Source organism: Lonchura striata, chromosome 1A, assembly GCF_050655825.1.
Source record: "Lonchura striata isolate lonStrDom1 chromosome 1A, ASM5065582v1, whole genome shotgun sequence".
NCBI lineage: Eukaryota > Metazoa > Chordata > Aves > Passeriformes > Estrildidae > Lonchura > Lonchura striata.
The window spans coordinates 36,169,556-36,182,886 of record NC_140741.1 but is presented as its reverse complement, the minus strand read 5'-3'; the positions used below and the strand labels follow the sequence as shown (position 1 = coordinate 36,182,886).

At 42.0% G+C, this 13,331-nt stretch overlaps 1 protein-coding gene across 4 annotated transcripts in view; it reads left to right on the top strand.

Moving 5' to 3' along the window:
* The first annotated feature begins 1,378 nt into the window (after positions 1 to 1,378).
* Positions 1,379 to 13,331, top strand: part of CPED1 (cadherin like and PC-esterase domain containing 1) — a 145,370-nt gene continuing 133,417 nt past the window's right edge. Inside the window, exons 1-2 of one of the 4 annotated variants that reach the window (XM_085569273.1) lie at positions 1,379 to 1,507; positions 1,992 to 2,461. In XM_085569273.1, coding sequence (XP_085425399.1) covers positions 2,210 to 2,461 — 252 coding nt within the window. In that variant the 5' untranslated portion in view covers positions 1,379 to 1,507; positions 1,992 to 2,209. Of the gene's footprint in view, positions 1,519 to 1,991; positions 2,462 to 10,267; positions 10,455 to 13,331 lie in introns of those variants that run through there. The other 3 variants (XM_021553506.4, XM_085569275.1, XM_085569274.1) reach the window with 3 other exon arrangements.

Genomic DNA, 13,331 nt, shown 5'->3' with positions numbered 1-13,331 from the left:
GAAATCAGGGCATTCCAAAATCTGCAGGACAACACCTTATAACAATAAAGCAAGTCCCCTTCTGTTGACGGCATCCCTGTGACTCCCAGGTAGGCTGGCAGGAGTGTCTCTGCAATCTTCTTTGAGTGCACCAACTCCCTGAGCATCCCTCTCCATTTGATGGAAGAGACCTACCCCACAGACAGCTTCAGGGAGTACCATGGTTTTCTGATGTCCTCTAGCCAGATTTGTTGGCTTGCTAGAGGTTTTGCAGCACAGACTGGCTGGAGCAGGGCTTGAGGATGTGAACTGGTATGCTGGGAAGGAGGGAGCACAAGCAGCATGTCTCCAGAAAGCAAAGATGGGAGTTCCTCTGTGACTTATAAGCATCTATCACAGCAGGGTACAGGCAGTTGGAGTAGTCTCTTCTTGCTCAGGATAACCCAGGAGTTTAATTTAGGCAACTACCATCCCAGACATAAAACTAAAATGCAGTGCGTGTAACCACTGAGGTCCTGCATGAGGTATTCAATCACCTTGATGAATCACCTTAGTTTTGTCTGGGGGGTGGGAAAGAGGAATTTTAAAAAGCTGAATAAAAATCAGTACTTCAAAAAAATATATAGTCTACCCTTCCTTGCTGTTTATAGGCCTCTAATTTGGTAGTGCTGCTGCAGCTGCCAAACTGTAGATTGGCTCAAAATTATTGTAATAACATTCATTTCTTATATATGAGGCAGTGTAGGAAGAATTGTATTTTCAAAAATCATTAACTAAGTATGAAAGATAAAATAGATTACTTATAAACATATATTTTTAGCTAAAAGAACTTGATTATCTTAGAAGTTCTGGTATATAAATATAACAAAGTTTGTGAACTGTTCCCATCTGTCTGGTCCCTGTCCTGTGTCAGTAGGGGGAAGTAGTAACTAAGACCTTCTCGTCTTAGATACTAAGAGCTTTCATCAGAGTATTTTTGTCCACCCTCCTTTCTCTCCCTCTTTTACATCAGCAAGAAGTTTTATTTATATTCTGCTATGAGATATTATATCTACTACGTAAAATTACCGAAGACTGCTTTGTCAGTGGTGCTTATGTCCAAGTAAATCTGCTTAGTTTACAACATTTTTTGTTAATCTGGATTAAAATATTGCAGGTGCTTCTCCCTGAGAATATGAATATTGTTTCTATTAGGCTAATCACTGCAACAGCAGTTTTCTAAAAATTGCAGTGATGGTGGCTTTGAGGCATGCAGCGTGAGCAAGGACACCTCTCGTTCCCCATCCGGACTTCAGGCTGTGTCTCCAAATCTTGTGCCTGCTCCGAGCACAGCCAGTTTAGCTCCACCCTCTGAGCAGTCCAGCCCTTATTTATATGAATCTGTGGTCCAACTGGCTTCAGATGGTGTGTGTTATGTGCGTGTGCCTGCCTCCTGAGTGAGTGAGACGAGCTGGAATCACGAGCCAGGGTTGTTCCAAGTGGTTTTAATCAGCAGTCCATTAGAGGAGAAGGGAAAACTTCAAACAGGGTAAGAACCAAGTAAGTAAACCTAACTTTGAACTTGCAATCTGAACAAAACAAATGCAAATGAAAATCTTCAGTCTGTCAGTTTTCAGATAAATTATCACTTTTAGAGAGAAAGCTGTGCCTTGTAACAGGAAGAAGGAAATTTAAAAGGACTGGAATGAAGAAAACTGTAAAAACAAAGTGGGAATTGAGAATGCAAGAGAGAAAAAACAGCAAACGATTGTTCACAAAGTTGGTACACTCTTTTACTTTTTTCAGCTGTGGACAGGACATGTTAAGCTTTAACCTCTTGCTTTCTTGAATACTATTGTCTGGCTGAGTACATAGTTCCTTTTGCAAAGGGGGTGAAGATTTCTGCTCCTCACCTGTCTGCTGGCAGGTTTGTTTTCCTGAGAGCATGAAGCAGAAGAGCTCTCCACACCTCCTTGCAGGATGCCCCGTGGCATGCTGCTGTTTTCTGCTGCTCACTTATTGTTTGTTCACAGGTTGTTCCAGTAACTCCATGGGAAGGTGTTCCCCAAACCTCTGCTCCTTTGGAACTTGTGACTTCTTGCCTGGTACCAGGAAAACACTCAGCAGCAGAAATGGGAAAATTCATTGTAGTTTTGGGTAAAGTGTGCCTCTGACATTTTTTACCCTGACGTGGCTACTTGGACTGCATCTGCAATGTGGCAAAGGGCAACGTGAGGTCGGCAAAGAGGCCATGGTGTGTGGGCAAGTCCCCAGATGCCGCAGGCTTTGTCGCCCTCGTCCCTTCCTTCTGGCCCTGGTGGTGGCCCTCTGTCTGTTCTGCCAGACCCTGACTCCTCTCATGACCAGCAGCATCCTTTCAGCAGTTGTTAATGGGATTGCACCCAACAAACTGACTAAAACACAGCAAGGAAGATACAAGGAGGTCTCCCCAAGCACCATTCACTGCTTCCTCCCTGGCAGCTATTCAGAGACAGTGAAAAAGGTAAGTCAGCTGGAGCAGAGTGCTGAGCAATAATTAGCAAAGCGAGGGATAGCAAGTCTGGCAGGATCATCTGAGTCCAGCTAAAATTAGCCTAAGCTTGGAAGTCTAGGATCTGTATACAAACAAATGGGTGATCTAATGACAGCAGCATATGCACAAGCACATTCCCATGACCATCTCCTCAGTGTGCTGTTATTAATACAGGAATCCTGAAATCTTCAGCTGAAATATGGCATTGCTGTGTGACTCCAGGAAGATTTCAGTTTGCTGCACAGACCATGCTTTATTTTGGCTTTGGGAATTGGTTTAGAGGCTTTACAGCACAGGCACGTAAATCAGGAGCCAGTAGGGTTTCATGGAAGTGACTGAGGCTGTTAATTGGCACAGGGACTGCAGCTGCCCTGTATTAAAGTTATCTGCTCATCAGCTCTGAAATTTACTGGGATTTTGCTGAGAAGCTGAATTTAACTGCATTTGAGAAATAAAAGTTAAACTCAGCATCTCAAATGCAAAACTGCATTTGAGAAATAAAATAATATTTTCAAATCACACTGTATACTTTGGAATCTCTGTCTCAAAAATTTTACTCTGTCCATAGTTTATACCTGACTTCCTAGGATGGGTATTAAAACCTAACAAAAGGAGATGCTGTTATTTTTGTTGGAAAATGTAGTTTGTTAAATGGTCTCCAGACTGAGGTAGTTATTTTTACTCTGGAATCTGTGATCAGCACTAGCACAAATGTTTCAGGTTTCCTTCAGTCCTATAGAGGAGCTGCTAGTGGTGCAGCAGATAGTACACTGTGAAATTATCATTATGCTAACATTTTCTATACAACTTTAGCAGAACTGTAAAAAATTTGTGACCTCACAATTTATGGACAGCAACCACATAAAGCAGTTCAAATACTAAAAAAAAAAATTAAAAAAACCAGGCTACTTCTTTGATTAGACAGAGTTCATAGTCTAAAAGGTCAGCAATATTGATTTTAGGAGAGCAGCTGTAAAGTGCATCTTCTGCAACAATCAAAAACAGATATGGGGAATGACTGTGGCATGAGCTCTTTAACCTTAACTCTTGAAATACTGGGTGTTTTTCTTACAGAACATACTGCATTTGTCATAATTTTAGTACGCTAAGTACCCAGATTCAGATCTGATCTGCAAGATGACATAAATAATTAAAGCTTAAAGGGAAATAAGCAACAGCTGACATATGCAGGTTGCATTGTGTTACATCTATAGAAACAGACCATTCCTTTTTACTCATTGCTGTTGTAATGGCAACGAAAATTTTATACCTTGGGCTACTTAATGTCTGCAAGAACTGGTGAAATAATGGCAAAGTTTTGCTAGTATGCTGCTTGGCTGAAAATATCTGTAGTGTCTTCTTTTCCAAATTGCCTAAGAAAAAATGCAGATTGACATCCAACTTGGTGTGCTGGCCAATTGAAACAAGAAGAAAGCTTTTGTTTTTACAACATGCTGTACTTACTCCTCTCCAGTATACGTGGTTGAATGTGACTATGTCATGCACATGCCAGACGTGAAGTACAGATGTGTGTATATTAACCCTTATAGGTATGTTTTCCAGGGCTGTGCTACCTTAACACATTCCTTTTCAAGTTCTTAAGACCACCCAAAGCTGGCTCCCTGTTTGTCTTGAATTTTTCCTCTAGAGCACGATGAACAAAATGTCTTGCACATGTTGAGATGTTACTCTAAGTTGCTCTCTGTTTCCCAACTTTCTCTGCGGTTGTGTGGGCTGAATAATAATCTCAGAGAAGAGAAAAGATAAACCTCGCCAAAAATCTCTACCACTTTGCTTTGAAAATGTGTTTTTGAACTATGTGTTTTCATCCACTGCTTATTCAAATAGCTGAACTGTTATCTGGCTTGATTTTATTGGGCACTCAGTAACATCTAAGACAGATGTCACTGTTGAAACTTTACTCTGTTTTATTTTACAGTCACGTGCCCACTGATGTGAGCTAGTTTGGAAACAACTTTTCATTAAAGCCGTGGTTAAAATCTTCATGTATGAACCTGGAAAAATACTTTAAAAAATAGTTATTCACATTTGTAATCAACTAGTCATACATGTATTCTTATTCAATAAATAATTCAGCAAGAAAATTTAAATGCATTAAAAAGAACCTATTATATAGTTGAACAATGGCTTAAAGCAAACATTGCATCATGTCTTATGAAATCAAAGTTCATTAATAAATTTTTAGGAAAATAAGACCCTGGTGGAGATAGTATTTTTTAGGTAGCATGTAGTTTTTAGGGGTTTTGAGCAATTTGTTCTTGCTTCCAGTACTGTGAGTCCATTGTGAGAATTTGGTTCTGGTTGTTACTACAGGGGAAAAATCCCCTTCCAAAATCTAATAATTTCTTAATTCAGAGTATGCATAGCACTAAATGCCTCAAAAAACCCCATGAAACCAAATCAAGCAAAAAAAACCTTGGCATCTTTTACGAGCCATTTGTTGGAAGCAAAGGAAGAGACCTTAGGAAAAGTCCAGCTTTGCCAGTGTATTTCTGATATCAGCTTTCACATCATTTTGGAGAGTTACAGACAAGTGTGGAAGAAGCATGGGGATGGACATTGTCAATTACATCTGTAAATTTGTCATCCAGGATAGTCTGGGATGGAGCCCTTCCTGTTGGGCACATAGTGCAAGCTGTCTTTTTTAAATTGCAAAAATGCAGATTTCATTCATAGACTGGAAAACTAGGCAGAGATCATAGTACTCCTCTGTCTGGTATCACACAATTTTAAAAGCTACCGGAGATCTTGTCCTGAAGCTTTAAATTCACAGGAACAGAGGTCAACATTTTCTAGTATAAATTAGAATGTTAATATCTGAAGCATGAAAAACAGAAGGCTTATTTCTGAATCTCCAGCATTAAAGGCAGTAGAGAGTGATATCATATCTAGCAGAAAGCTGTCTGCAGGTTTAACAAGGCAAGAAGGATCAAATATTTTTGAATATATATAGTAGGGAGAAGAGCTGGTGATGTAGCATCAAAACTGGAATAGGTATTAACAACAAAAATAAAGCCAAACAAGCCCTCTGTGTAGTTTGCCTGGCACAGTATTGTGCCAGAAATACTTTTGGTAGCAGCCAGCCAGCTGTAATACTGTTATGCTTATCTTAAGTAATTTAACTCTGCTTCTCGGCCAGTTTTGAGAAGAGCTAATTATCTAGTTAAGCTGTGCTTCCACTCACAGAATTAATTCAGCCAGAGGCAATTTAGATGTCTCTGCACATAAGTAATTTTGCCCAGGTAGATGGTGTACCTGTGCTGGGTAGAAGGAGTTTAGACACTGAACTTTTTTGGAGGGCCGATACCTGGTGTTCAGTTGCTTTCCTAGTCAGAGAAGACCCAAAAACACTTTTCCTTTTTTTCTTAAAAGGCCCAATTCCCAAGCCATTAAGGTTTACATCCAGGCTCAAATTGTAAGCCTGGTTCACCATAGTGGCAATGGGAATTTTAGTTGCATCCTGGAAAGCAAGATTCTTTCTTTTCCTTATTTCTTCCACAGCTGGAGAAAAAGGAGGAGGAAAATATTAATCTTCTTTTATAGTTAGTACTCTTGTGATAGGCACTTTCTTTGGCATACTAATTTTCCAGCCATTGTGAGTGTCTTTAAACAAAAAACAAACACACACAAAAATTTCCTTTTTAAAATTGGGTTCTGAAGGAGATTATTTCATGGATACTCACCAGACTTCAGATCCCCTGGCCATTTAGATCAGCTGACAAGAAAAGAGGGAAGATACACAGCTGATTATATGAGAACTTGATGAGTGGGTTAGGCTGGCATCCAAATAAATTAAATACTACAGGTGTATAAAAAAAAATGCTGTCTTCCTTTTAAGGCCCTGAACCTGCCACTTCTGTTTTGTGTAAAAGATGTATCTCAAAGAGGAATTATATTGAAGTGAGCAAACAGCAAAGACAAGAAAAGGCCTTTTATGGCTTCATTTTGAACAAACAGGATAGGATACAATTTCCTAGGAGTGGACCGTATAAAAGATTCAAGATAATGATAGCCTGATGTGGCCATATCTGAAAGATACTATGTAGAAAAAGAAGGAAAAATAAAAAAAATGGAAACATCATGGTTTAGTCTTAACCAATATCTAGAGGAAAATCCAGCTGAACATCTTGCACAGTTTACTGGGCCAGGCATCTATATTTGAAAATTGACAGTGAAATTACTGAAAAGCTGAGAAAATGTTATTAAAACATTAGAACACTGGACATCCAGAGTGGAATTATCCTCTCTTTACTTGAGTGCTCCACTCTGTCAGAAGCAGAAAGCTGGACTTCACAGTCAATGGGAATGAGTCTGTGTCTAATGCAAAATTCATAATGAATGAATGCAGACATTAAAAACAATTCTAGTGAGTTTCATCCTTTAAAGACACTCTCCTTTTCTCTTGATTTTTTTTTTTTTTAATGGAATATACCCGTTTCAGATAAAATAAGCAGGCAACAAAGGAGACAGGAGCAGAATCTGTTATGGAAGAAGGCACGGGGAAGGGAAGCAGATGTAGAAGAGTAGGGAACTACAGCTGCAAAGTAATAGTAACCTCAGAAAGTACAGAACAGATTGTGTACAGAGATGGTTGAATTTGTGCAAGGGAAGAGAAAGGGCGATGAGAATAGAAATGGAAAGAAAAGAAGACAAAGCTAATGAGAACTTTTGAAATGTAAATATCAAAAAAAGGAGAATTGAAGCTGGATGATAGAATGAAAAGAGATGATTTTTGCTATTATGCAGAATGGAGTGTGGTGAGAGCTTCAGATAGAAAAGATTGTATTATGCATAATAAGGTTTCATCAATTTTTAAGGTTTGATGCATTTTTAAATAAATTTAACTTAAAAGCTATTTTATAGAATAAGTAGGGGAATGAGAACTTTTAACAAAAGGACAAAGAACTTTGCTAGTATGAAATCTGTTGCAACTAGAAAGCAATCAACATAGGAGGGTATGGTATCAGCGACTGATTTCCTTGGAATGATACTACATTCACATTGCCCCTGTGAAAGCAGGACATTTGTTTTCCCCTTTTGTAATACAGCACTAAGGAAACAACTATTTTTACTGAGCAGATAGCTAGAGATATTGTGGTGATAAAGGGCAAGGCTATTGTGGTAGTAGTCAGGAAAAAGGGGCAGGGTGGAGACTTTGCAGGAAGGGAACTTTTAGAAGGACATATGAGGAGCAAGTGGAGGCAGAATCTCACTCCAATACTTCACTGCAACTTCCTCCAAAATGAGGTGTTTTGGTAAGCGGTAGGATTGGCTCATTGTCTGTTCTCAAGACAGGGCCATTGGTACCATGTACTACAGGCAGACATAAACCAAAAGCATTTTGATAAAATACCTCAGTACTTACTGCTCAGAGTGTTGGTGATGCCTGTGCAAATAACTCGTGTCGCTCTTGGATTTATAATATCATCAGAAGACAGCCATCAAAGTAATGCCAATAATCCATTTGCTTGTTCTGTATCTATCCAACAAACAATTCAAAGCAGAATTACATTCCAGCCATTTCATTCTACAACCCAGTCCTTTCTGATTAGGAAATTCAACAGAACATAATGCAAACACATTTAAATATGGTCCAGAAAGTGAAACAGGAAATTAACTTCTCTCTTACTTCTTCATACAGCAGCTGTGCACACTTTTAAATATAATGGCTGTATGAACAACTTACTATTTCTATGAACTCTTATACAGACACAAAAAGGAATTTAGAAGTCACATTTGGAGCTAATAAACATCTGCATAGTCCCATAAATGAGTGGCTTGGGGCATTAGAACCACATGCTAAGTTTTTATTATCACTCTTCTTATTGATGCTGTTCCATAACAGTGCAGTATATTCTGGGAATTCCATTCATGTATTTTTTGTAACATTCTGCTAGGTGATATTTAGTAGCAAAAGTAGAGGCTGACTTCCTTTGCTAGCTAAATGGGAATTTAGGTTGTTCACTGCCTGTGAATATTGCTAATAGTGCTGGCCTCAGTTTTCCTTTGTGGTACTTTTGTTGCACTCTGCTTTATACAAAGGCCTTTTGGTTTGCACAGTGGCTCATACATCTCTTTTGCAGCTGCTCAGTACCTGCAGGAAGAAGTGGGGTTAAAGCAAGCTGAAGTCAAGTTACTTGAAGCTACTGGACCAAGTCTCTGACAGTCTTAGCCAGCTCAGTGTGAAACGTGGCTGCTTGTGATAACACAAGCTAATGTAGGACTAATGACACTGGAACTGGGTAGCTGAAAAGATGATTCACAGTTTATGAGTTCCTGAGAGAAGCTTAGGCTGACATGAGTTGGGCCATTATGTTAGGATGGAGAATTTTGTTTCTGTAGTTGAAGTGATGGTCAGTGAAATTCTATGGCAACAGTTCAAACTGTATATTTGCTTCTTTTCCAGGCATAGACAATGCATCAATATTTATGGAATTATGTAATATTCCTGGAATCTGAAAGAGCTGCCAAAGAACTGTTTTTCTCTCTTCAACTTGAAATATCTTCACTATTTTCTTCTTGGCCAAAACAAAAACAGTAATTATACATCATAAGATTCAGTGATTGACTGAATTCTAGATTTTTGGAACAACCCAGAAATTCTGTACAATATAGGAAAGCTTCAGAGACTAGTAGAATCAATTATATCTTTATACATTCATAACCTAGAATTGGATATACCGGTTTCAAGGGAAATGTCAAAACATTTTCTTTTTAATAGAGAACTTCACAGCTCCCTGGAAGTTGCAGACAGACTGAAATAAGAATTGCAACTCTGAAAATGGATGTCTATTTTCAGTTGCAAAAGGATGGTTATATAATTCTTCAGTTTTTATATTATATAAACTGGGCCTTTTATCTTGTTTGTTAAGACATCAAAGAAGTATACATATGATACAATTTTTTAAAAATCTTTAATAAATTTTAATGGAGCTCAATTTGTTTTCTTTTGTGTTTTTCATGTTATTCTGTAAAGTGAAAACTAAATTACAAAATTCATTTTTATGCATTTTTATTTACTTTACAGCCCATTCTGGTTTGTTTGGACCAGTTAAGGCTGTGGATCATCTGTGTAACAGCCAATTGCCCTAAAATGAGCAGCTAAGTGCAGTATTTTGTAAGCTGTAAGAGCACATATATCATGTCAAAGCTGACACAGGTCTCATCCAAAATCACATGGGAAATCTCAGCCTTGCTGTAAAGCCTCATTAATTCCTGTGGAGAAAAACACACCATTTTCTAGGTATGATATGGGCTGCAGATGTTCTTACCAATCCCTTTCATATAAGATACATTGAATCTGTAATAAACTGAACTGCTAACAAATAGTCTGAGTCTTCAAAGTGAGGAAGAGCTAAAAAAAATTGCTGGGACATGGGAACATTTGACCATTTACCAATTATTCTCAAAATTTTTAAATGTTATGGATCCACTTTTTTGGTGTGTCTGAGTCTGTTGCACATTAAAATCATAGGAATGCCAAAAAAATCAGAACCATAAAACGTGGAAATATGTGAACAGTTTATTTTCATCTATTGTACACAGCTTCTCTTGTACTAACTTTCTGCCCAGACCTCATTTTTATGATAGAGAAACATTTTATGAAAACCAGCAGACTATTTAAATATATAAACACGACTGTTATTGGTATAATATCGGAAATTCTGAAAAACATCTAGTAGTAACTAGATCAGCATGTCCAGTGATGCATCTTGTATAAAGCTTTGGAAAAAAGTATGGAATCACTTGCTACAAGCATGCAGTTGGCCAGATTTAAGGAAAAAAAAAAAAAAAAACCACAACAATTGTGTAGCTGACAATCTGTTACACTGCACTGTCTTGGCAAACAGAGGACACGTTGCATGTATAACCTGGACTGCAAACAGTTATGGAAGGACAGGGCAGAGAAAATAAACTTGGCAACATTAAGCATGGGTCTCAAGTAAGTACCCTAAAAGGTGTGGATATACTTCATATTATTAAATATTACCAGATTAGACATCAGGTCAAGCTGTTAAATTTAGGCTCCTGAACTGCTTCTATGTCCCAGAGACGCCGTCGCGGCTCTTCGGGAGGCTGGTGGATAAAAGTGCCTGTACCCAGGGGCCGGGGGCGCAGTCAGTGCGTCCCTCCCTGCCCGGTGCCTCCCAGCACTGCGGCTGTCTCCGGGCTGAGCGTCCCAGGAAAAGTCCCCGGAGAAGCGGGTGCTGTGCTGTGCTGTGCTGTGCTGTGCTGTGCTGTGCTGAGCTGTGCTGTGCTGAGCTGTGCTGTGCTGTGCTGTGCTGTGCTGTGCTGAGCTGTGCTGTGCTGTGCTGTGCTGTGCTGTGCTGGGCTGAGCTGAGCTGTGCTGAGCTGTGCTGAGCTGTGCTGAGCTGTGCTGGGCTGAGCTGGGCTGGGCTGAGCTGTGCTGAGCTGGGCTGGGCTGAGCTGTGCTGGGCTGGGCTGGGCTGAGCTGTGCTGAGCTGGGCTGGGCTGAGCTGTGCTGGGCTGGGCTGGGCTGGGCTGTGCTGAGCTGGGCTGAGCTGTGCTGAGCTGAGCTGAGCTGTGCTGTGCTGAGCTGTGCTGTGCTGTGCTGTGCTGTGCTGTGCTGAGCTGAGCTGTGCTGGGCTGTGCTGTGCTGTGCTGTGCTGTGCTGTGCTGAGCTGTGCTGTGCTGTGCTGTGCTGTGCTGTGCTGTGCTGGGCTGAGCTGTGCTGTGCTGAGCTGTGCTGTGCTGTGCTGGGCTGAGCTGTGCTGTGCTGAGCTGTGCTGTGCTGTGCTGGGCTGAGCTGTGCTGTGCTGAGCTGTGCTGAGCTGTGCTGGGCTGAGCTGTGCTGTGCTGTGCTGTGCTGTGCTGAGCTGTGCTGTGCTGGGCTGGGCTGTGCTGTGCTGTGCTGTGCTGTGCTGAGCTGTGCTGTGCTGTGCTGAGCTGTGCTGTGCTGTGCTGTGCTGAGCTGTGCTGGGCTGAGCTGGGCTGGGCTGTGCTGTGCTGTGCTGTGCTGTGCTGTGCTGAGCTGTGCTGGGCTGAGCTGTGCTGTGCTGGGCTGTGCTGTGCTGTGCTGTGCTGTGCTCTATGCGGGAGTGCTGCCGCAGCCCTCACATCGCTCATCCCGGGGACGGCCCCCGGTGGGAGCCGGATGCTGCGTGCGCCCCGCAGAGCCGCTCCGGGACATTTCCTTTATGTTTTGTAGAAATGACCCAGGTCACTGCCACTGCCTGAACTTCCTTCTTTTTTTTTTTTTTTTCTTTTTCCCTCCTATGGTGTAATCAGTGCTCTGTTGAATATTCGTCACTGCCAAACCAGAGCGTTGTAAACACAGCAGCCGTTCCCTCCCCAGAGACCTGAGGAAGATGCGTTGGGCATCAGGGCTGATGCTGAGGCGGGACCTCCCCCGGCCCATCCCGCTGCAGGCAGGCGGGCTGAGCCCTGGGGCCGCCTCGGGCTGGCTGGTTCCTGCGGCCCGTGCCTCGCCCCTCGGGCCGGGGCAGGGCCGAGGCGTGCTGCAGCAGACGTGCCGCTGGGTCAGCCCTGGGGTGCGCGCCCTGGAGTATTGGCCGCCATTGCCGGCTGCTTGAGGCAGGACCTCAATGTTTGAAGCAAAATACTTCCGAGGTGACACTGCAGGAGGCTTTGCGTTTCCTGGCATAACAGAAGTTATGGTAACTGTTGGTGAGGAGGGGGCACACAAAGTGACGCCACATGCGAGGCAGGGGAGGGAGGCCGCGGGAGAAGCCACAGTCGCCAGCAAAACTGGAAGGGAGCAGCGGCGCTCCCGGCGTGCGGCCCCTCTGCACTCCCGCCTGTCCTCAGCTCACCCGGCAGCGCTGGCCGGCAGCACACCTGCGATGGAACATGGAATTTCCTTGCAACGTAAAGCAAAAGGAGTCTCTATCTTTTGGGTTTCTTCCACGATGCAAGTGAAATGGAAAGAAGGAAGTGTTTGGCTGGAATGCCTGGAAGAGAAGGGAGAGAGAGCAGAAGAGGGGGGCTGGGACAAGGGCTGGATTTAGGAACAGGGAGGGAGGGAGGGAGGGAAATGGAGAGGAAGGGCTGCCAGCAGCTGCTGGCGCTGAAAGAGAACAGGAAATAAGAGACGATAAGAGTAAAGGGAGGAGGGGCAGAGGGTGACGTTGCTGTGGTGGGCAAGGGCCATCTGAGACTCGAACAGTGTGCCTGCCACTTGATTAATGTGTTTGAAAAATTCTGGGATGTCAGGAACGCTGTCAAACAGGTGACCTAACACAGTTCCGATGATTTCACCCTGTGCTATGTGTGCTTACTCTGGCCAGCAAGGATCAACCTTTACTTGAATATCTTAGTTGCTAAACTAGTTTTGGGTTGCACATTTAGCAAATATATGTGGAAGACTCTGATAGGATTGCATTGAGATTTTTTCAGGGTCCCTTCATCAATAATGCTAATGCTTTCCACGGGCAATGACAGCTCTGGAGCAAAAGAACATTTGGTGTTAGAAGCAAAGGGCTCTGTAATAGTTTGTGCTCTTTACTGCTGCAGAAAAGCTTACACTCTGCCGAGCACAATGTAAAACTGCATCCCAACTCAGGGGACTGCTTAGAAGAGTGACTTTAGCACTAGATCCCAGGTATATAAACAACTGGACACAACTTGAAGGACATTTATTTGTATAAAAGCATCTGTCTCTTTTCAGACTAGTCTACTGTGCAAAAAATGTGGTGACTTGTTTGTGTAGTGCTTCCTATCTCCAGTGATAAGCTTACTAAAATTAGGAGTTATGAAATAACTTAATTTTTAAACTGCTAACAACTGTCGGGTTGAAATTCACAAATTTGCAAAGAACTAATTTAATGTCCTGAATTTA